The 23,428-nt window shown below is 42.9% G+C and overlaps 1 protein-coding gene across 1 annotated transcript in view; it reads right to left on the reverse strand.

Annotated features, from left to right (window-relative positions):
• Window positions 1-23,428, reverse strand: part of KCNT2 (potassium sodium-activated channel subfamily T member 2) — a 222,524-nt gene that overhangs the window by 127,823 nt on the left and 71,273 nt on the right. Inside the window, 4 exon segments of the mRNA XM_033151401.1 lie at window positions 1,469-1,528; window positions 7,161-7,209; window positions 8,037-8,093; window positions 15,156-15,255. Of these exon segments, the coding sequence (XP_033007292.1) occupies window positions 1,469-1,528; window positions 7,161-7,209; window positions 8,037-8,093; window positions 15,156-15,255 (266 nt within the window).

A 23,428-nucleotide genomic window follows, 5' to 3' on the forward strand; every position in this document is an offset into this window, starting at 1 on the left:
TTTCCATGAAACAGATGGAACTTCAATTCACTGCAGTGGAAAAACCACCAGATTGTGTCTAACGCTAGGCAGGCTCATAAATATTTGCAGTGAACTTCATTTTTTACAAACAAATACAAAGAAACTTTCCTACTTTTTCTTTCATGCTACAAATTTAAACAAACAGAAATTAATTATCTTTATTTAGAAGCACACTAACAATTTCCAACTGGTTAATCAGGAATGGGTAATTACTATTAGGAAAACAAAATGAAATAAAAAAAAATCCTTCCAGTAGCACCTTAGAGACCAACTAAGTTTGTTCTTGGTATGAGCTTTCGTGTGCATGCACACTTCTTCAGATACACTGAAACGGAAGTCACCAGATCCTTAAATATAGTGAGGGAGTGGGGAGGGGTATTATTCAGAAGGATGGTGGGAATGGGTGATCAGCTGATAGGTGTGGAAAACCTGTAGATGACTGTTAATGACTTCAATTTGGTCTTAAAGGGAAAGGCAAGGGGTGAGATGGCTAAAGATAGCTTTGTCATGTATAATGAGATAAGAATCCAATGTCTTTGTTCAGACCAGGTTTCTCCGTGGTCTATTAGGAAGTTAGGAATGGAACTATCTCAGCAAGAACACTGGGGGCATTAGCGAAAGTTCCACAACACACAAGATCTCTCAATGTTAAGGGACACCCCCAAGCACTCCAATTTTAAAAATACACAAGGAGCTGGAATCTTTGAAACAACACTGCTTGTTACAACTTTTAAACCATGGGTAGGCAAACTAGGGCCCGGGGCCCGGATCCGGCCCAATCACTTCTAAATCCAGCCAGCGGACGGTCCGGGAATCAGCGTGTTTTTACATGAGTAGAATGTGTCCTTATATTTAAAACACATCCCTGGGTTAATTGTGGGGCATAGGAATTTGTTTATTTCCCCCCCCCAAAAAAAAATATTCCGTCCCACCACAAGGTCTGAGGAACAGTGGACCGGCCCCCTGCTGAAAAAGTTTGCTGACTCCTGCTTTAAACGCAACTAATAAAACCTATTTGCAAATTCATTTGTTTTGATGGACAGAAACAGACCTGTCCAATAGGAAAACGGCTTACTTTCAGGGCCAGTCAAACACATTTTGTTGCCTGAGGCAAGTAACAAGATGGCACCTCACCCATTCTATGTACATCTGATTGACAAGTGTAGGACCTGTGGCACACATACATAATTCTGATCTTCAACTGATGCCAATAATGGGGGGGGGGGGCTCAGAAAGAAGGGGGGCTGCCACTGCTTTCCCGTAGCATCTATCGCCAAGGGCAACTACCCCATTCCATCTAATGGTAGGGTTAGTGCTACACGATGCCCATCGTCACCCCTGACCTGCAGATATGTTGGCTGAGGATGATGGGAGTTGGGATCTAAGGCCATCTGGAAAACACCAGGTTACTATAGATATGGAAGAATGTAGCCATATAAATACTTACTTTATAGCTGAGATAGCTCAGGAGCGTTGTTTCCAATAGACTTATCAAAGCCACCGACACCTGAAGAAGTGAGACAAACGTGAAATCTTGTGCAAAAATATCTGAGGATTAGGCAAACTTTCAATAAGTGTACATCGGGCAAACCAAAACTAGCTGATTTGTGGGAGAAGTAGCTACCCTGCAAGCTTTCAATAAAGCTTTTGATCTCTTGAGCTGGACCTGTCAGGGCCGTGTTTAGCAGATGCAGTGCCGGGGTGCAAATATCTGCCCAGCGCCCCCAAATTACCATGGATAGTGTTGGGGTGGCTGTAGCTGCGCACTGCCAGCCACCCAGGGGGAGGCAACTCTCCCCCATGCCGCTGCAGGAGAGCAATCCCCGCAGAGGCTTGGGAGTGAAGTTGTGCCCCTCACAAGCCTCCGCGGAAGGAGAGCGATTCCCACAGAGGCTTGGGAGGGAAGTTGCACGCCCGCCAGCCATATGGTTGGCAGGGCGCAGCTTCCATCCTAAGCCTCTGCGAGAATCACTCTCCTCTTGAGGAGGCTTGGGAGGGATGTTGGTGGGGCGCAGCTAGTGGGCATGCAAGGAAAGGGAAGGCTGCCGGCAAAGCCGTGCAGCTCCCCCCACTTGCTGGGGAGCCCCTGAGAGGCCAGCACCCTGGCGCAACGCACAACTAATCCCTATGGGGAAAACGGCTCTGGGACCTGTACTCATTATACACTGCCATCTAGAGCACAACTGAAACCGCCTCTCCATCATGGCTACTCCAGCCACATGTCCCAGTTCTCCAGCCACAGGGAAAGTGCAAGCATTACAGAGATAAAAATCATACAGCCACCAGAGCTGATCCGTGTAATAAGCCATCCCATTGGAACTGTTTTGCTGTATCAGACCAAGAGCAATTTAGTCTAGTATTCTCTTTACAATATGGGCTGGCCAAAATCTTCTGGGTGCTAATGAACAAAACCTGAAGGTGATGGGGTTTTTTTTGCCTTGCCCCTGCTGCATGTCCCCAGTATCTGGTATCCAGAGGTTTAGTATCATTGACAGACCTATCCCTCAGTCTACAGAAATGAAGTATATATGACCAAACTCACTGCATTTGAGCTGCCACATAGCAGTAGTTGTTTTTTTTAATGGCCTGAAGATGGTGGCTATAGTCCAGCAGCACTAGCATTCTGTTTTATAAAAGACCAGGACCCTCTGGGAGGCATTTGCGCTACACAGCATCCATTCACTTCTATGGGATTTGAGCAAGTTTGCCTGGCAAGTTGCACTGACATTAAAAGAAAGATGAATCACCACACTGTCTGGCTGATGCTTATTTCTCTTTCATGGTTGCTACAGGCGCCATCGCCACATCATTAAAGGTGGTAGATTCCGATCTTGTAATTTGGATAAATTTGCCATCTCTTACAGCTTCCCAGAAGTGGGTTTAATTTCTATTAAATAGGTTTTACATTGGTGTGGTTTTGTACATCAAATTAAATCATTGTTAATGTTTAACACGAATTAGCACCGTGTTCACGTCACGAAACCCAGGATCATGGTTTGTTTCTCTGCAAACCACAAGCAAGTCTTAAGGTTTGTTTTTCGCTTGCCATTTGTGATTTGCTTAGGGGAAAACAACATACAAGACCAGGCTGAGACAACTCAACAAGCCAAGGTTTAGTTTGTTGTTCCCAGGGCAGGGCAGGCTGAGCAGAGAAAACATTAGCTATGGGTTGATAAAAATGGAGGAAAGTTTCCCAGCAGTTTTTGTGAAGAAGAAGAAGAAGAAGAAGAAGAAGAAGAAGAAGAAGAAGTGGGGGAGGAAGAGGAGAAGGAGGAGGAGAAAGAAACCATTTTCAATACACGACTACAAGGAACTATTTCTTGCATCATTAGTTTCAGGGGGCTTCAAAAATCCAGTATCTGTTGCTTAAGTCATTGACAGCTTTTCTAGAATTGCACTTAAAAAAAAAGTTGTAGCCAGTTCAAAACTTAAAAACTTATCAGAAACAAGTTTAAGCCCTCACACTCAAGACTTGTGAAGGTTCTTTTCAACTTCTTAAAATGCAATGTTTTTCAGATGAATTTGCCTCTCAAACTAACTGCAAAACAGCTAGAAAAAGAACTCAATGGCCTAAAATAACAGCATACACTCAATAAATACAGAATATTCAGTGAACTGGCATTTGCAGAAACATATCCTCGCCAAGTCTGGAACCTTGAATAAGATTAGCATGAGAATTTCTAATTTTAAACAAATGTCCCTTGCTAATGAAAACCCAACATCCTGAAGAATTGCATAATCAGATTCAGGACAGAGATTAGGAGTCGTCAACGTATGAAAATAACAGCAGCATCCGAAAAATGTTCAGATGCCACCAAATAAGTGCTGGTTGAAGTGGATCATATGCTGCCAGCACCCAGTAATTTGGCACTAAGAAATGTTTCAGTTTCAGGACAGAGAATTCTAATCTCCTTGACTTTCACTATGCATTAAACAAATTTCACGGGTGAAAAGTGGGCTCCAGTTCCACTGCCTTGTATGGCCAGAGCTCAGAGCGGCACAGTTATTGCTATGCCTCCCAAGAAAAGGGCACCTATCTTCTGTGAACCTGGCATAGGCAGCTGCTGATAATAGGAAGGAGGTGAAGAAGGAACAGTTCTAGGCTTAGGGAAGCACACCTGATGGGCAGCCCAGGACAGTGCATGGATAAAGCTGGTCCAGATCCTGACACAAGTAAGATACTCTTCCTTGTGTGGGAGAGCTTTAGCTATGTATCTAAGAATGCATGCAAAGGTAAGGTAAAGGTAAAGGACCGCTGGACAATTAAGTCCAGTCAAAGGCTTTCAGGCTGAGGGAGCTGACGTTTGTCCACAAACAGCTTTCCGGGTCATGTGGCCAGCACGACTTAACTGCTTCTGGCACAACGGGACACCGCGACGGAAACCAGACCACATGGAAATGCTGTTTACCTTCCCGCCGCAGCGGTACCTATTTATCTACTTCAGGCATCCCCAAACCTGGCCCTCCAGATGTTTTGGGACTACAACTCCCATCATCCCTAGCTAACAGGACCAGTGGTCAGGGATGATGGGAATTGTAGTCCCAAAACAACTGGAGGGCCGAGTTTGGGGATGCCTGATCTACTTCCACTGGCATGCTTTCAAACTGTGAGGTTGGCAGAAGCTGTGACAGAGCAACGGGAGCTCACCCCGTTGTGGGGATTCAAGCCACCAACCTTCTGATCAGCAAGCTCAAGAGGCTCAGTGGTTTAGACCACAGCAGGGGTGTGGCTGCTTTGTGCATCACCAGTAGGGGGCAGGCTAGCTTATGCAACCTGGCAACTCACCCCCATATATACTTTCAACATGGGTGGGTTGGTGAAGAGGGCAACAGAACTCCCACCAGATGTTATGATGAATAAATATCCTACATCCATTAGACCTAGCCAAATGTAAGGTTCCCTACCCCTGCCCCTGCCCTAATCTCACAGATATCACTAGGACATGTTACTTCAGCTAATTTACCCTTTTATTTAAGGGCTGCTAACTTTCTCCCAGGTGGCACTGTGGGTTAAACCACAGATTCTAGGGCCTGCTGATCAGAAGGTCGGTGGTTCGAATCCCTGCCACAGGGTGAGCTCCCGTTGCTCGGTCCCTGCTCCTGCCCACCTAGCAGTTCGAAAGCACGTCAAAGTGCAAGTAGATAAATAGGTACCGCTCCAGCGGGAAGGTAAACGGCATTTCCGTGCGCTGCTCTGGTTCGCCAGAAGTGGCTTTGTCATGCTGGCCACATGACCCGGAAGCTGTCGGCGGACAAACGCTGGCTCCCTCGGCCTATAGAGCGAGATGAGCGCCACAACCCCAGAGTCGGACACAACTGGACCTGATGGTCAGGGGTCCCTTTACCTTTACCTTTAATTTTCTCCAGATCAGCTTGATTGTGCTATGTTAAATTAATGGTACACACCTAACTGTTCAAAATGGGTTCATCTCACTATTTAAAAGCTAAATAAAAGTAATGATAGACATCTGGACTGAATTGTCCAGCCTTAACTTGCTTCCCAAGACCCCCAAAAGTATATGGGTTATATGAACTGCTGTTGAGCAGGAAGATCTAAATCCCATATATACGAAATGATGAGAAACAAGAGAACGAAAGACTAGAACAACAATAAACTTATACTAAATGGTGAAGGAAAAGAATAAAAAACCTGCATTATTCAGCCTTAGCAATCAAAAATTTCCAAACGTTTGTAAACAACAGGTAAACAAAATTCTGATTTCAGGAACCACATAAGCCTAATTGATTAGGAAATGATTGCCTGTATCCAGGAATGACTAACAATTTATTTTTAAAAATTACAAGGTAGAAGTAATTTTAATGGAAAATATTGCAAAGCAGCAACTCCAAAACATGCAAATTTAGTAAACAAGAAAAGGCAGATCAGAAAAAGCAATTATTTTTGTTCTTAACTCCTGTCTAAAGTGATGTTGTGTTGCATGATTACACATTTCCACACCCGTAACACATACGCAAATATCAAAATGTGTATGTACATGTGGGCGCACACATGAACCAGACAGGGTCTTCTGGGCGGGAGGGAGAGAGTGTCATCAGAAAGATCAATCCAGCATCTAATTCCCATCTCTCCCTTTGTAATGTCCAATATCTAATACCTGTGACTACATTAATTTTGTGTTTCATGTCCCCACCATCACCAGGCAGTGATGGGGCGTGGGAGTGGAACACCATTATAGCACAATACAGCGTAGGCCATATTAAACATTGCGGATGATGGTTTCCACCTAATAATCCCCAAAGGAATTGTCCTTTCAACTGAAGGGCATTGTAATGCTGCCCAGCTCCCAAGCATTTCAAAGGTGCGTAGGAAAATAATAATTATAGTGGGTTAGGCTCATGATTAGCAAGACTGAGAAAACCCCTAACTAATGAGATGATAATATTCTGCCCAACAGTGTATATTCAAAAAGAAAGAAAGAAATTATTTTCTTTTTTAAAAAACAACAACAACAATGTCACAGTGTCCAGTTTATTACAAGCTTTCATAACCAAGTGAAAACTGTATCTCTTAAATGGAACACTGAAAACCGACAGCAATTTACACAGCCCAGCTATAAACTAGTGTCTTTTAATCTATACTATTGCTCCAATAGCTCTTGCACAGTTCGTATTCCTTTTCGTGTACTGGACAGGCAGGTGCATTCCTCGGGGGGGGGGGAAGCAGCACTCCATTTCAAAATCTGATCTATACAAGACAGAAAAAACATGGCCAGAACTTCGGTTGAGTTCCAGAGGGCTGCATGCTACATGTTTTGACCAGGACAGTGTCTTTCCCAGCATGGTGCAAGGGACTTCGGTTAGAAATAAAATTGTCGACCTTTATCCTTGGACTGGAAATGCTCTGACTGTGCATAGGGATCTTGGAACACCAGCTTCACAGAGGGATCCTTTGCCTGTCTACTCAGAAGTAAGAACCATTGTAATCTCAATTATTAAAAGAATTTTAGATTAGGCCTGGCTTTCTGAATGTAACTTTCCTACACACCCCTTGGTTTGCTAACTGAATAGCGTTCTATGTTGTTTCCTTTAAGTACCCACGATTCCTGGACCACCACCATCCAGATAATATTACTAAGCAACATCTGAATGAGCTGTATAAAACTTAAGCCATACATTACCTGTAATCCCCATAAAGGTAAGCTTCTGTTCACCCAAAAGATAAGCGACCTGTTAAATTACAGTAACAAAATGAATACATCTCCAACGTCAGGCTCAGATAAGCCATAGGAAAGAAAACTAGGGCCCCCCACAATTACACCCCTATGCCCTATAAATGTTTTAATTCATATTGTAACAAACACTAGAAACCTACAGCCAAGAAACTGACTGACAAGTTCTAGTCCAGTTATCAGGCACCTTTGGACCTCTAGATGTTGCTGAACTTCAATTTTAATAAATCTTCAATGTGCAGAATAATAATACTCTAAAAATTGGATTGTATCTCCTTTTTCTTCTTCAAATAATCAAAGTGGAATAAGAAAGATTAATTGCACTTCCGATGTATTGTTGAAGAGGACTTGGGGGGGAAAGCATCCAGCAGTTATCATGCAATATTTTTATAGCTGAATCAATAACACTTACTCATTAATGAAATAAACCAAAGAAGTAAACTCTCCAAAGGCTTCACTATCCATTTCAAACTACAATGAACCATTAAAAACATACCAGGGAAAACCCTGTTGTAATTGCTTTAAATGACAAAACCTGGGAGAGCTTAGTTTAATTCTAACACAGCTGTAGACTCACTGAGCTCTCATACGATCTAAGGTGATTTGCTTGTGCCAAATACATGTTTGGGATGAATCGTGGTGGTTTCCGGATTCAAATTTCCAATGGTCCATGTTCCTGACAAATTTCCCCCATCATAACGATTTCTAACTAACTATCCATCTTGCAGAAGCACAGTTCCTGTTTACACCAATATGTGTAAAGTGCATTATTGTATCTTAGCTCAAAACATATCACTGTTCTTGCAAATACAACCTTAAACTTACCAATCTATCTTGCTGGAAGTGTTGTTCTGACTGGAACATCCCCAAATTAATTCCTTGCTACCAGGCATCCAAATATAAAATCCATTTTCGTTTAGATAACGGTGTAATTGCACAACAAAAATGGTATTAAGGGGGAGAGGGGGAGGGAGCGGGAGCAGGAGCAGGAGAAGAGAGGCAGACAAGATAATTAGCTAGCTGTAACAATACTTTTTTAAAAAACGGTTGTGAAATAGCATGCAGGACAGATGCTATAATGTCTTGTCTGAGAAAGGAAAGAAGTTAAAAATGAGAAGGGGTGATATTAAGCATAAATACAGGAAAAGAAATGCAACTGAGGATGCGGAGTGTTTATTGGTAGAAGTAACAAGGCATCAGAAAGAAGAATAAGGCATTAGAAAGTTAAACTTGGGATATTTAATACAGAATAGTCAAGGCAACGGAAATGTTCAGACAACATGAAAAACCATAGTTTAGTGTGACGAGAATTAGCTATACCAAGATTTGGGCTTGCATGCTCGCTCCCTCCCCTAACTCTAGAGTGCTCATGAGGAGATCAAAAAGTTTCGCTTCCAATTCCAAATAGCCATCATAGCTGTCAAGTTTTACCTTTTCTCACGAGGAAGCCTATTTGGCATAATGGAATTTCCCTTAAAATAAGGGAGAACTTGACAGCTATTAATAGCCTGTTGGCTGAACCCTAAACTATGGTTAATGCTAACCATGTTTTCAAAACAAGGCACCCTTGTAACCGCATGGTTTGATGTTTGCTTGCTCCAAACAAAGCATAGTTGAGATGAACTAGCTTTTTGGTTAAGACCACACAACAAGCTGCAATTAATCTAAACTAGAAGCGAAAGTTTCCAAATTCATCCTTGTGGTAGGATGCCAGAGGAAGGACTCTGTGCATCTTGTTCCCAGCACATAGCATCCAAAGTGTGTCGTTATTGTGTACGCTATGATTCCACAGAAAAGCAAAATGCGGCATTGGCCACCGAAAAGAATCAACTTCCTGAGACTCGCAGCGGTCTTTCTTTAAGTTGAGTAAGTTTCTATCTTCACATTTGTGAAGATGAACATGCATGGCCAACACCTGCTGAAATATCAAAACTGAAAGGGGTAACTAAATAAGATTCCCAATGATGGGGAATGTTTAGCACTGTTATACAGCATTTTGCATCTCCCCACATTTAGTGACACTATTAAAAGTAAGAAATGTTCCAGAACATATATCAAAGACAAAATTATGGGTTGGATTCAAATGTGCCTCTCTCCCAGAAGAAAAGCTTTTCCCTTCACATAAGAGCTTTTTTCCAATGGGGCAGAAGAATGCTGAATGAGAAAAGCCTCTCCAAATTCAGAGGACTTTCTCTCTTTGGGCAAACAATTGATGGGCAACAAGACTTAACACAATATGTAACAATAACGAGTAACATTTATAATATGGGCCTCATTTGAACCAGCGGCTGATTTTACTGGAATTACATCTTGCACGAGCATTTACTTCATGTAGCAAAGCCAGGTAAACAACATATCTCTTCTCCTGTGCATTTGACAGTTGTGATAAATGCTCTTGCTACTTATTGATGAAACGTTTTCTGCGGATGATGTTTTTGCTGTTTATCGCTTTATAATGGTTTTATTGCATTTTTTATTACTCTGTGTTTTGACTCTTAAGTCAGGGTGCTTCTGTAGTGAACAACTAATAATGATAAGTATAAGAAATATTTCACTTAGAAAAATATGTGTATTTTTATGCTATTAGTAATATGATAATGTATATACTTAATGCTGTAATAATAATACAGGGTGGTATTCAACCAAGTTTTATTTAGAGTAGACCCCATTGATATTAAGGAACATGACTGAGTTAGGTTCATTAATATCAATCAGTCTACTCTGAGTAAGCTTTGTTGTTGTTCAGTCATTCAGTCGTGTCCGACTCTTCGTGACCCCATGGACCAGCTGAATTATATTTTATGTCCTGAGATGTCCTGGGAATTAAGCTGCAAAGGAACCGCTTTCATCTATGGACTGACTCATTGATGCCTTCTAACCGAATCCTGCTTCCTTCAACTGAATTAATTGTATGAAACAATCATTTTCTTATTTCCCCTTTTCAAATAAACCTGCCTCCCACGCTGGGTGTTCTTATGTATGTATCCATCATTTTCATGTCTGCTTCATAAACCTGATGAAAGAACTTATTGCTCATCAATACTCAACCCAAAGAAATGAAGCACTGCCCTTTTAGATTAACACAGGACGCTTTCATCAATTTACATCACTGAAAGAGAATTTGCAGACCCTGATCCGCAACGGGGATAATATTCTGCAGAAAGTGTGGTGGTCCGCATGCAAAAGCCAGTGGCGCTTGCCACCATAAGGTCTCAAAACTGGGTTGCTATGCAGGCAGGGCAGAGATCCAGCAGAGCTGGCCTATATATATATATATATATATATATATATACTGGATCCAAAGCCATTTCCCTCAATATACAGTCCTGATATGACTAGCAGCTGGTGCAGCTAAAAACCAAAATCCCTGCCTGCCCGTCTTCTATCCTGGCTTGCTAGAGAATCCATTCCACGATTGGGATTGCTGTGGAACATAGGCTGCTATTCAAGAATCTAACCCTCTAATTTAAAGGCTTCCCTGCTGGTGTTTGATAACAAATGCATGGAAAGGGACGCTTAATGGAAAATGGAAGTAACCAACCCAACAATGTAATGGCCACCTGAATTTTCGGAAGTCTACTCTTGTTTTTTCTCAGCCTCATTATATTTATCTCTCTTATTGTTGCAAAAACACCACCACCACCCCAAACCCTCTGCCTTGTATTTTCTGTCCGCTACTTGGGAGTTAAAAGGCACCTTTAAAAACCAACATCTTTTTTTTTCCCTGAGATGTAATTTGTTGTCATCTTTAGGGATTTTTATTCCTCTGAATTTCTCTCCAGAATGTGGAGGGCTAAATTGCTTGATCTTGGCTGTGGAGCGGCATAGATCAGTTATCAAACCGCCATCCAAATAAATAAACGAAATCTATAACTTTTGCCATTTCAGACCACTGAATTTTATTGCCGTTGGTCAGATTTTGCAGGCCATGCCTTTCCTCGAACCCCCCCCCCTGAGGCTGCCATTGCACACAAACACAGACATGAAAACCCCACGCAAAGAGAAATATTCATGTGGTCAGCATCGTTTTGCTTCTGCGATTTGAGCACTAACCCTGATATGTGCTTGTGCATATCAGTAGCCTGTAAGAAGGGGGGGGGGGAGAGGACTTGAACTGAAAACTGCGGCAAACTGCACATGGGCCAGTTCTGAAATTAATATGATAAATTCTCCAAGTTGAGCTGGAAGATGCGGCACAATCAGTCCTCCTTGGGAACAATACCAGACACAGACTGGGGACACCCATGCATACCTACTAATTTGCAGGAATCTCCATTCCTCCTGCCAATGTGTCTAAATTTTTGCTATTCCTCACCCAAAAAAATATAGGATTTAATATGAAACTAAGTGTCAGTTTTAGAACAATTTTTGTGTGTGGCTATAATTAGATTATACAGTGCTCAGTTTATATGCCAGCTATTTAAAATGAACAGCACTAACAGCCTCTGTAGGCACGTTCCTCAGGAATGCAACCATTTGGGGGAACTTATGCAAGGAATCATTTGTTTAAACTGCCTACTCCATTAAAATAATCACATGTATTTTGAAACAACTTATATCGGAATATATCAAATTGGGTAATAGAGAGGAAAGGAGAGGAAAGTACTATTAGATGCTGCTGAAAATAACAATCCTGAGAAAATTCAGGGCTCCTATGGAAGAAGAAAAAACATTACCTCAAAATTCTTTTGAAGTATCACCCTAGCCAGACTGATGGTGAATAAGCCTATCCAAAAATATCATGCCATGCTATTTTAAAAGCCACTGTGACATGACATACATCTAATTTTGCATTGACTACACAGACTACAGTGGTTTTCCAGGAAAGAAAGTCTTCTCCAGCCCTATCAGGAGATGCCAAGAATTAAACTTGGGATGTTCTGTGTCCAAATAGACGCTCTGACGCTCAGCTACAGTCTTTCTGTTAATATATCCTTGTATAATAATTGAATAATGTATGATTGAGCATGTCTTTCATAAAAGCTGTAAAAAAAAACTTTGTTGTTGTTGTTGTTGTTGTTGTTGTTGTTGTCTGCATTAAAAACAAAATTTGCTGAATACACTAGCACTTACATTGTGGTGAGGGGAACATCCAAGAAAAAAAGGCACTCATTTTTGCAACATCTTAAGTACCATGCCTGTTCAAAATAATTAAAGCTTTCCACCCTTGTTTCGTATTATAAGTCATACCTTAAAACTCTCTGTTTTTAGAAATGGCTCTTTGAGGCTGTAGCCACTAACCGAACCACTCTCAGGTTGTATGGACAGCTCAATGAAAACCATGATTTAAGAAGTACTGTTCACTCCCAACTTGTCCTGCTTTCAGAAATAAAGAGAACAGGTACTCTGTTTAGGGAAGCTTTTAATGTGTGATATTTTAATGTATTTTATTTTTGTTGGAAGCCGCCCAGAGTGGCTGGGAAAATCCAGCCAGATGGGCGGGGTACAAATAATAAATATTATTATTATTATTATTATTATTACTCCCTCACACCGTATTGCCATTTATATTTTCCCTTTCATTATGGGAGGGGGCACAGCTCCACCGAAGCCTCAATAATTGTTGCATTCTTTCTAATTTCAATGTGCAAATACTACTTTCTTATCTCTTGGACCACTCCTCCAGAAAAATCTGCAAGGGGAGAAATTCTGAGACACGCTGAACGCATTGGAGCAACTGGCTGGAGAAAGACATTGGAATAATAAAATAACAATAATTTAAAATGGCACATGATTAAAAGGAAGACCGCATGTTTGAAAGCTCTTAAGAAGGCAAGACGCATGGAAAATGGTTAGGGAAAGCCAAAGAGGAAACAAGAATATGAGAAGCAATCAATGAGACGTAATGATCTCTGACAATTTTTGTAGTCAAGGTTCTCCCCTTCTACGAAGCAGCACATTAAGACAGAAGGAGTTGTGTGTGAACTCAGAGGAACAGAATAATAAAAAGACAGCATTCAGACAGTTTAATTTCTTCACAGTTACACATGTTAAAGTCATATCAAAATAGCCCACTGAGCTTCAGCAAGTCCAGTCTTATTAATGCCAAGCTTGGAATTACTAAATGACTTGTGCCTGTGCCATTTCTATTCTGCCACGGGAAGTGAACTAGTTCAGACATAATGCTCAAAAAAGGTTTGGCAATATATGAGCAATCATCGTACCCATGTGCTTCCATCTTTCCCTTGCATGCTCACACCATAATTTTATCTGAACTGGGCAGAATGAGCGTTCCCCACATCAAACGGGGTGCGCATGTTGCGAGGTGTCCCTTTGAATCACGGTGGCAGCTCCTGGAAGTTGGACTGGCTTCACCTTCCCAGGTTGGGATACCCGTGGACCCCACCTACGCTAGCAGCCGCCCAATCCCGGCTGGGAGGTGTTGCCAAGGGGGATTGGCCAGGTAGAGGGAGGGATTATGCACTACACACAATAGATCTTGAGTCATACCTGGGAAGCAGCCGTTGGAGTCAGAGACTCCCCACCCCCCACTCCCTCAATTAATGCTTACTTTGCAGGTTTAACCACCTTTTTTCCGCAGCCACACAGGCACGCAGGCGCTGCTATGACAAGGTCGCTGTTGAAGGGCCGGAAAGGAATTTCCCTGCATTGGCAGGTTTCGCCTTTCCCGTAGCAATTCATCACAACTTTGGCGGTTGCAGGCCTTGGGCGGAATCCTTTAGTCATTTGCAGGATCGGGGGGGCGTGGGGCGGTGACCCCTGCCCCCATTGTGGCGCCGATAACAGGGTTCCCGTTAAAGGGGTCTCAGGGGGAGGCATTGACCAAACGCCCAGGGTCGTCACTGCCCTCCCCTTCCAGCGGCAGCGAACATAGGGGGGTGGGCTATCTGCTTGAACATATGTTCTCCAGACTAGCCCACTTCCCAATCATGCTGGATAACCCTGAAGGTACCCAGAACCCCGGCTGGGGGGCTGGGAAGGATAAACGCCCAATGCCTGAGCCAAGGTCTTCCTACATCTGAAATATTAATAAAGTTGTGGCCAATTTAATCCCATAGAACGTTGTCATGAGTCTTTATTTCCCTCAGGGGCTGCCCCGGGGTGCGGGGGGACTTTGCCTGGCCGCGCAATATGGTTTGCTCAAACCACACAGTTGAAATTCTTCAGGAACACTCACATATCTGAAACAATGTGCTAGTTAAAATTTAAAAGGGCCAATAATAGTGACCTGAATACAATTCACACATTCCGGATGTGAAAACCCCTTCCATTAAAAGGTTTGTAACTCTTTTACCTGTACTGAGAATGCCGCAAGTGTTATTGTGAGACATACGACAGGCAATGCAATAAATGGTCTTAAAATATGCTTTCCCTCTGTAATTTATCCACATCACCACACGTTGGTGATGGTTTTTTTTGTTTTTTTTTAAGATTCTTGTCCTTTCTGCTCCCCCACCCACATACAGTAAATTCTATGGCTATAGCTAATACAGTTTCGCCTATAGCTAAACTATGCCTATAGCTGGTACAGATTCAGCCCGGACACTGAGATCCAGCACCGAGGGCCTTCTGGCAGTTCCCTCACTGCGAGAAGCAAAGCTACAGGGAACCAGGCAGAGGGCCTTCTCGGTAGTGGCACCCGCTCTGTGGAACTCCCTCCCTTCAGATGTCAAAGAGATAAACAACTACCAGACATTTAGAGGACATCTGAAGGCAGCCCTGTTTAGGGAAGCTTTTAGTGTGTGATATTTTAATGTATTTGATTTTTGTTGGAAGCCGCCCAGAGTGGCTGGGGAAATCCAGCCAGATGGGCGGGCTACAAATAATAAATAATAAATATTATTATTATTATTATTATTATTATTATTATTATTATCTACAATTAAAGCTCAGCAATGAGTGAAACAATTTACGAAGCATAAACTGTTGAGTGAAACAGTTTATGAAGCATTTTGAAAGGCAAATAAAAGAAGAAAACATTACCATCCATGTTGCTGAGAAGGATCATCCAGGAGCACTCGTACGATGTACAACAAACAGCTAAGCAGCTTGAGTGAAAAATTGAACAAGCGTATCCGGAGGCCTATTATAAGAAAGACAATGAAACAAAGTGAAGTTTTTGTGGAATTTATAAGTCCATACTCACTGTAAACTATGTGGGGAGGAAGGCCTAAACAGCAGTGGGATGAGAATGCTCAATTATTGTGAAACATGGAGCACTTATAAACTCCATCGCCAACTCCTCGAAAGATTCCATTACGGTGTTTCCGAAAAATTTTACACATCACTTGGGAAGACAGGCGAACAAATGCCAGTGTACTGGAAGAAGCAAATGATTCTTCAACATCAACTTCGTTGGACTGGTCATGTTGTGTGGATGCCTGATTATCGTCTTCCAAAGCAACTACTTTATCCAAACTCAAAATTGGTAAGCGTAATGCCGGTGGTCAACAAAAGAGGTTTAAAGACTTTCTCACAGCATATCTTTAAAAAAATGTAGTATAAACACCAACAGCTGGGAAACACTGGCCTGCGAGCGCTCCAATTGGAGAACACAGCCTTTACCAAAGGTGTCATGGGCTTTGAAGACACTCAAACTTAGGGTGAAAGGGAGAAACGTGCTAAGAGGAAGGCACGGTTGGCAAACCCTCACCATGATCAACTCCCGCATGGAAACCTATGTCCCCACTGTGGAAGAATGTGTGGATCCAGAATAGGCCTCCACAGTCACTTACGGACCCACTGTTAAAACTATCTTTATGGAAGACAATTTTACTTGGCTTTGAGTAATCGCCAAAGAAAAAGAAGATTATTCACTAACTTGGTTACAGTTTTGGTAGACAGTCTCCTCCCTCAACTCACAGCTATTTAACACTAATAAAAGAAGAATCGAACAATGGGACAGGGGCAGCTGAAGATACCGGAACAGACATTTGCTTCTAGATCAGATTGCTTCTTTCCTCACTCCCCATTGCCATGTAAAACCAACTGCCCTGTGTTAGAGAATGAGGAGAAGCTGGCAGGCAGAGTCGTCTCCACATGCCTGCTCCTACTTCATTTGGACTATCCATTCCCACAACGGGACCATCTGACCCCAACTGACCCATGAGGGAGATCGCTGGAGAGAAACTGGAGTGAGAAAAGGTAATAGCAGATGGCAGCCAACTGTTTTGTTTCTTGAGTGTAGGGCCATTAATCCTCTGCTACATTTGTGTTGGGAACCACATCAGGGATTCTGGTCAAAAGTACAACCAAATAAATAAATAAATAAAATAAGTAATATGTTTCGACCCTATACAAACACCCTCCCAGTATTACTTTTGTGCAGAAAACGCATATAGAAGCCTATAAAATATTGAACAACATTCATTCAGAATTGTAGCTGCTCACAGACCTCTTATCTTCAGAGCTTTGTTGGGGAAATGTTAATTATTTAAGACAAAACACCCTTGGCCACAACACAGTGCTTCCTTCATATCTGTGAAACAACACCAGGGCACGGTGGGTGGCGAGTTTGCAAGAGCAGATTTGCTCATTTGTTCTCAATGAAAGTTAGTTTTCATTTGCTCAGGACAAAGATAGCTGTCGGTCACTGAATCATGCACAAATTATATTATAGGGTGCATCTGAAGCGAAGAAAGCATTTTGTATTTTTTTTTCAAGTTAGAGAGAGGAAGAGCATCCAATGTATATACAAGTTATATACACAGAACATCCAATTTAAACCATGCCGGATATAAACAGATACGGAGTTGTACAAACCAAAACAATAACTCTGAAACCCTCTGAAACATTGTTTGCCATGAAAATGAACAGATGGCCCTGGTGTAATTACCATCTTTCAGCTTAATAATTAGCCATCAGGCTAAATCAAGGTGCTGCTTTTGCTGTACAAAGCCCTAAGCAGCTTGAGACCAGGATACCTACGAGAGAATCTCATCCCCTATACACCCAACCACTTACTACAGGGCATCCTGCAGATACCTGTCATGAGGCAGGAGTCAGCTGCACCTGCTGAACAGCAGCCTAAAGGGGGAGAAGGCAGAGTGACTCCACCCACAGCTGATCAGCCTTCAAGGACTCAGAGGAGAAGGAGCTGGTGAGAACCAGCTGGCTTCAGCCTTCTTAAGCAGAACTTCCAGCAGCAGGCAGATGCCGGTAACAACACTTGCTCTATCTTGCTGCTTCCTGCTCATCTGGACCCTTGACTCCATGAACATTGAATTCCCTGGACCACCTGACCACATGTGGGTTGCTGTATGCCTGCTCCTAGGACTGGACCAGACAGAGACTGTTCTGGCTGGCTAGTCTCCCACTCCACTGAGCTCTGCACGTTGATGCTCAGCCAGTGACACTACGACAGTACATGGTACCTTGGTTGTCAAACTTAATCCATTCTGGGAGTCTGTTCGACTCCCAGAACCATTCGAAAACCAAGATGCGGCTTTCAGTTGGCTGCAGGAGCTTCCTGCACTCAAACGGAAGCTGCAGAAGCTGCGTCGGAAGTCCAGCTTCCAAAAAACATTTGCGAACTGGAACACTTACTTCCAGGTTTTCGGTGTTCGGGAGCTGATTTGTTCAGGAGCCAAGCATTCGACAACCAAGGTACCACTGTACCACCATTAGGAAGAGGTCTGTTCCACGCCATGACAGGAGTTGGGCCTTTGGCATTCTAATGTCTTTTTTGCGCCCGTTGAAGGCTTGAAGAATGAAGAGGCCTTTGGAACAGGTGCCCATTGGAACAACTCCTGGAAATGAGTGACTAGCTGCTTCTGTTCTTAAAGGTTAGAGATTTGAAAGGGACCACAGTAAGACGGAGCAAACACCAGTGTTTGTGGTGGTGAGTAAGAACTGCACAGAAAGGGAAGGAAGCTCCTGCTGAGATATATCAAATCCTGCCTCTGACAGGAAGGCCAGTACCTCTAACAATTTCTTCTACATATTATCCTCCCAATTCATCTCCCCCTTGACATTCTTCAACAAATGCTTCCTACTCTGTTAGTATTGCCATCTGTTGAAGACAGCTGATGAATGTTAATGACACTGTAATTTTTTAGTAATCTGTGCAGTTGACACCTTTCTGTGGTGTTTTAGAAATGTTTCAGAGTAAACATTTAATGTCCCCAATACTATCCATTTTCTCCCTATGAGGCTGCATCAGTCACAACCATAAATTCCCATTAACGGGGTGCAGTGGTGGCCTTGTGGAGAAAACAACAATACTCTTCTTAGACTAGGTAATGCATGGTGTGTTAAGGCTGGGGGGGTCTGTACTCACCATTAAGTTGTTACAATAAGTGACACACCTTTAACCAGTGCTTTTCTTCTAGGAAAAAAGGGTGTCGATACCACGTACTCTTGAGTACCCCTGGGGGGGGGGAAGGACTGAGGGTACTCATGAGGATTCTGACTATAGCTATCAATACAGAAAATGGAAGCAGAACATTTTTTCAAAAGAACGTTAGGATCCTTTCTAAGACCACTTCAAATTTTCACTGCCACGCCCCAGCACCTTTTCATTTCTGCTGTGACTGATTCTATACTCTTTATATTCTGCCTTTCCTCTAAAACGTTCATGGTGGCTTACACTGAGGATAGACTGGGAAGAGGAAGAACAAACAATTCTGCGAAGTAGGTTAGGCTGAGAAAGAGCCATCTGCCCAAGGTCTCCTGGTAAGATTTGTGGTTGAATGGGAAACTCAACCTAGGTTTTGCCAAGCTTAGTCTAACCTTTTAAGGAATGCCTCCCTATCAGTTTAACTTCCTGCCTGTCTCTTACAGCTGGAACACACCTGGACTTGGCCACTGCTAGTAAAGAAGTGGAAGGGGACAGCAGAAGAGGAACCACAGAGGTGGCAATTAGGGCAGGGATGGAGAAGCACTAGCTCTCAAAGTCCTATCAGCCTTAGCCAGCACTGGCCAATCACTATGGGATTTGCAGTCCAACAACATATGGAGGGTCACTTGTTGCCATCCCTGACCTAGAGCATCATCTCAATCTTCCATGAGTCTCAAGCATCAAACAGCCTGTGTGCCAGGGCAATGGGGGCACAGCTAGGGAATGGTCTGCCTGAGAGGTGAGCAGATTTCCTACCACTGAATGTTAACTGTAATTCAATTTTTAAGGATCCTGGGCTTTCCCCAGACCTTTTCATTACTCCCTCAATCCCAGTTCTGGTGTTTACCAGAGTTGAACATCCTGCTCCCATGGTATAAAAGTGATCAGACCCATCCTGTCTATTTTGCTTGAAATGTAGAATATGTGGGGAGAGGACTCCAGCCTGGCGCCCATATGTGTGCAAAAATTACAATCACAAATCTCCCTTCCCACCTTCAAAAAAAGGGTGGGTGGGTGGGTGGATGGGCACTTGATTCAGTCTTCTAGAAAATCATGTTAGTCTCCTGTATCACATTGATTCTGCCATCTATGACTCCCAAAAACATCTCAGCTGGAAATGGCCAGGGGTCCTTTACTTTTGCCTTCCATGGCAGGAAGGCAAATGGCAACCATGATGTGAGATTCAAGGTCTGTGCATCCCTCCTCCAGTAAATGGCACAGGAATTCTAATGGGAAGACAATCCTTTTTTTCTCTTACTTTGACTTCCAACTTTGCAGACTCACAAACCCCCATAGCCCTGCTCCTTCATTTTCTTTGTGTCCATTTGACCAAAGTCCCAGAAATACATTGTTGCTGTTAGCCAAGGTATGCCTCCATTTTCCAAGTTCATCTTGCAGAAGACGAAGCAAAATTGTAGCTCAATTCAAGATTGCAAAGTGGCAAATCCTACTGAGTTCAATGACTCTTTCTCCCTAGGAAGTATATTTAGAACTGTGGCCTTAAAAAAAAAAAAAAAAAACTTTGGACGACTCAAAAAGATTGCAGATCTTTTACTATTCTGGATTACTAACAAACATAATTAAGAGAGGCTTTCTATTTCCTCTGGGGGGTAGGGAGCTGAAGACTCAGAGAGCCTGATGGTTTTAATGGTAATTGAATTGAATTTTACAGGTGCTGTGAAATTTCATTTAATGCACAGACACAAAGACACACACCTGCACCTCTTGCTGGGGGGTGGGGGTGGGAGACACCTGACAGGGTGGGGAGGAGACAAGCAACCTTTGCTGCAAACGAACCTTGGTTTTCTAACTACGGATTGCTCATAATAAGATACACTGGCAGTCAAGCAGAAAATTCAAATCAAGGATAAAAAAATAACTTTCATTCAGCTCAGAGGCATAGCAAGTTTAATTACAATGTCTAGGATCGATTTTGTCAGAGGATTCTTTGCGAACCTTTGAATTTTACAGGATTACCTGTCTAATGAAACAATTGATGTTACAGCACAATTACCACTTGGCTTAATATCTTTCTTACTTGTTTTTGGCCCAGGCACACAATTCACCCACTACGGGAAGGTCACTTTAAGTGGCCCTATTTGACGTTTGACCACATTTGTTCAGTGTCTAGATGGAGTGACTATTTACAAAAGTCACAGGATTTCCAAGTTCTATAGTGGTGTGGATAATGTTCCCTGATCAGCACAGCAAACAAATGCGTCCCTGATGAATGAAAGCCATCAAGGGAGATGATTTGCAGTGGCCTCCATGCTGTGTCCATATCTTGTGAAATCCCCTTTAGCCCCTCTATACAGAGGAGTGAGGAACCTTTTCCAGCTAGTGGGCTGGATCCTGACCTCCCGCAACCCCACAGGCCATTTTGACTACTGATGCCATTACAATGTCAGGTGACAGCTTCAAAGGAGCTGGCTGTCAGTGTCAATCTACTGGTCGGCACTGACATCAAACCCTATAGTGATGAATTCAAACAGCACTTGCAAATGGAAATTTTCCTTCTGCAAACTGGCAAAAGCTGGAAAAAATGTATGTGCGCAGGTGCAGAATTAGAGATTCTATTAAGTTATCTTTTCAAGCTCCAGTCACTACCCCTTTATCAAAAATAACCTTTACATAATTACCTGTCTCAATTTGCCTTTGTTTATGGGAGCATTCACACCCAAGCATTTTCAACTGAAGCTTAATGAAAATTTGTCTCTCAATGTAGTATAAAGATCAGAACAAAGCATAGGAGATGCAGGGCAGATGCAGAAATGGAGGACTATTACATCGGCTAAGGTTTTTGTTGTTTGGCTATTGTGTAAATAATGAAAATCTTGACTGCCTAAATACATAAATAAATGGGGAAAGGCCATATACTCTGCATAATATTTGAACAATTGGCTCTGGCAAAATCTGTATGTGGTGACTGAGCAGAAAGTCTGGGTTGCAACTATGAAAGAAATGAAATAGTTAAGACATTAATGTAAGAGGTAGAACTAAGAATTGAAGAAGCATTGACAGTAGGCCCTTGCTGAAAACTAGTGCGATCTGAGGCTCGGGTCAAGAGACCGTGTGAGAACTCAGCATACATGTCATACTGCAAAAGAGTGGTGGGAGATACTAACTGGGGAACCCCCATGTGAAGGAGGCTCAGAGCCAGGGGACTGATGGTGGGGTGACTGATGAGTGGTCAGAGGGAGAAGAGAGAGCAGCAGACTGGGAGGAGGAAGTATTGGAAGCTGAAGACATAACAAGGTTTAGTGAGCAGGAAGAGGCAGTCCAGACTCAGAGGCAGGGGAGAAGGGGGCCAGGAGACAGAGATGAGACAGGCAGCTGAAGAATCTAGGGAGTTTCCTCCTGCCGCTATGAACAACTCTCCATCCTGCTGATCTCCCAGAACATGCAGAGAAATGAAGACGGCAGAACAATGAGAGAGAAGATGACGGAGTCTTAGGCTCTGGGGAAGGAACCAGAGGAGCAGCTTTAGAGAGTGGGGGAAGGCAGCGACCTTCCGTTGCCGCAGCTGCCTTATTGGGGCAAGACCACTAGAACTGAGCTGTTTTTGTTTTTTGAATAAAGAGTTCACTTCACTGCCATTGGGTTCTTTATTGTTTAATTGCTGACCTACACCTGACTCCAGCTCCTGACAATGCACTGCCTTAAACTGTCTGGAAGCAGTCTAAAATCCCAGCCCAATATATCCCAGTCTGATCACTGTGATCATCCAAAGGAACATTTTTGGTGGTCCACAGATGTTACAGATGCCTGACTAGCCTCAACTAGAATGCAGGCATTTAACATCGCTGGCCCCATGCTATGGAACACTCCTCTCTTCTTCTTTGGCAATCACTCATAGCCGAGGATTGTCTTCCATTAACACGGTTTTAACAGTGAGTCCATAAGCGACTGTGGAGGCCAATTCTGGATCCACACATCCTTCCACAGTGGGGACATAGGTTTCCGGGTGGGAGTTGGTCATGGTGAGGGTTTGCCAAGTGTACCTTCCTCTTAGCACATTTCTCCCTTTTGTCCTGAGTTCGAGCATCTTCAAAGCCCATGACGCCTTTGGTAAAGGCTGTTCTCCAATTGGAGCCCTCACAGGCCAGTGTTTCCCAGTTGTTGGTGTTTATACTACATTTTTTTAAGATGTGCTGTGAGAGAGTCTTTAAACCTCTTTTGTTGACCACCGGCATTACGCTTACAATTTTTGAGTTCGGAATACAGTAGTTGCTTTGGAAGACGATAATCAAGCATCCGCACAACATGACCAGTCCAACGAAACTGATGTTGAAGAATCATTGCTTTGACACTGGTGGTCTTTGCTTCTACCACTACACTGGCATTAGTTCGCCTGTCTTCCCAAGTGATGTGTAAAAAAAAATTCTGAAACATGGTTGATGGAATCTTTCAAGGAGTTGGAGATGGTGTTTATGAGTGGTCCACATTTCACAAGCATACAGTAAGATTGGTAGTACAATAGCTTTGTAAACAAGCATTTTGGTTTCCCTGCGAATGTCTAGCAGAGATTCAGCAGGCACCCATGCTTTTGACTTTCAAGCATCTCTTGAACACTCCCCATCCCTTCCGTCAACTGGGCTATGCTGTTGTTTTTTTTAAAAAAAACAATGAATGTTCTGTGCTGCTTTTACATTTTGCATGGGGGTGCTGTTCCTGACCCCTGTTTGTGTCGGTGGAGCATCCATAAGCCCTGCCCCAGCCCTTTTCTGCTCCGTTTTTGGGCCACCTCTGGGTTGGAAATGACAAGGGTGTGCATGACCGCGTGTCAATCAGACACACACAAAATGGCTGCTGCCTGCACGATTGCTGTCATATTTTATGGGCGAGTGGTATAGGAATGTTTTTTGCAATTATATATAAAATCAGAAAGCATGTGTTTCTAGGAATCCCAGATACGGTC

This window comes from Lacerta agilis, chromosome 6 (assembly GCF_009819535.1).
Source record: "Lacerta agilis isolate rLacAgi1 chromosome 6, rLacAgi1.pri, whole genome shotgun sequence".
Lineage (NCBI taxonomy): Eukaryota > Metazoa > Chordata > Lepidosauria > Squamata > Lacertidae > Lacerta > Lacerta agilis.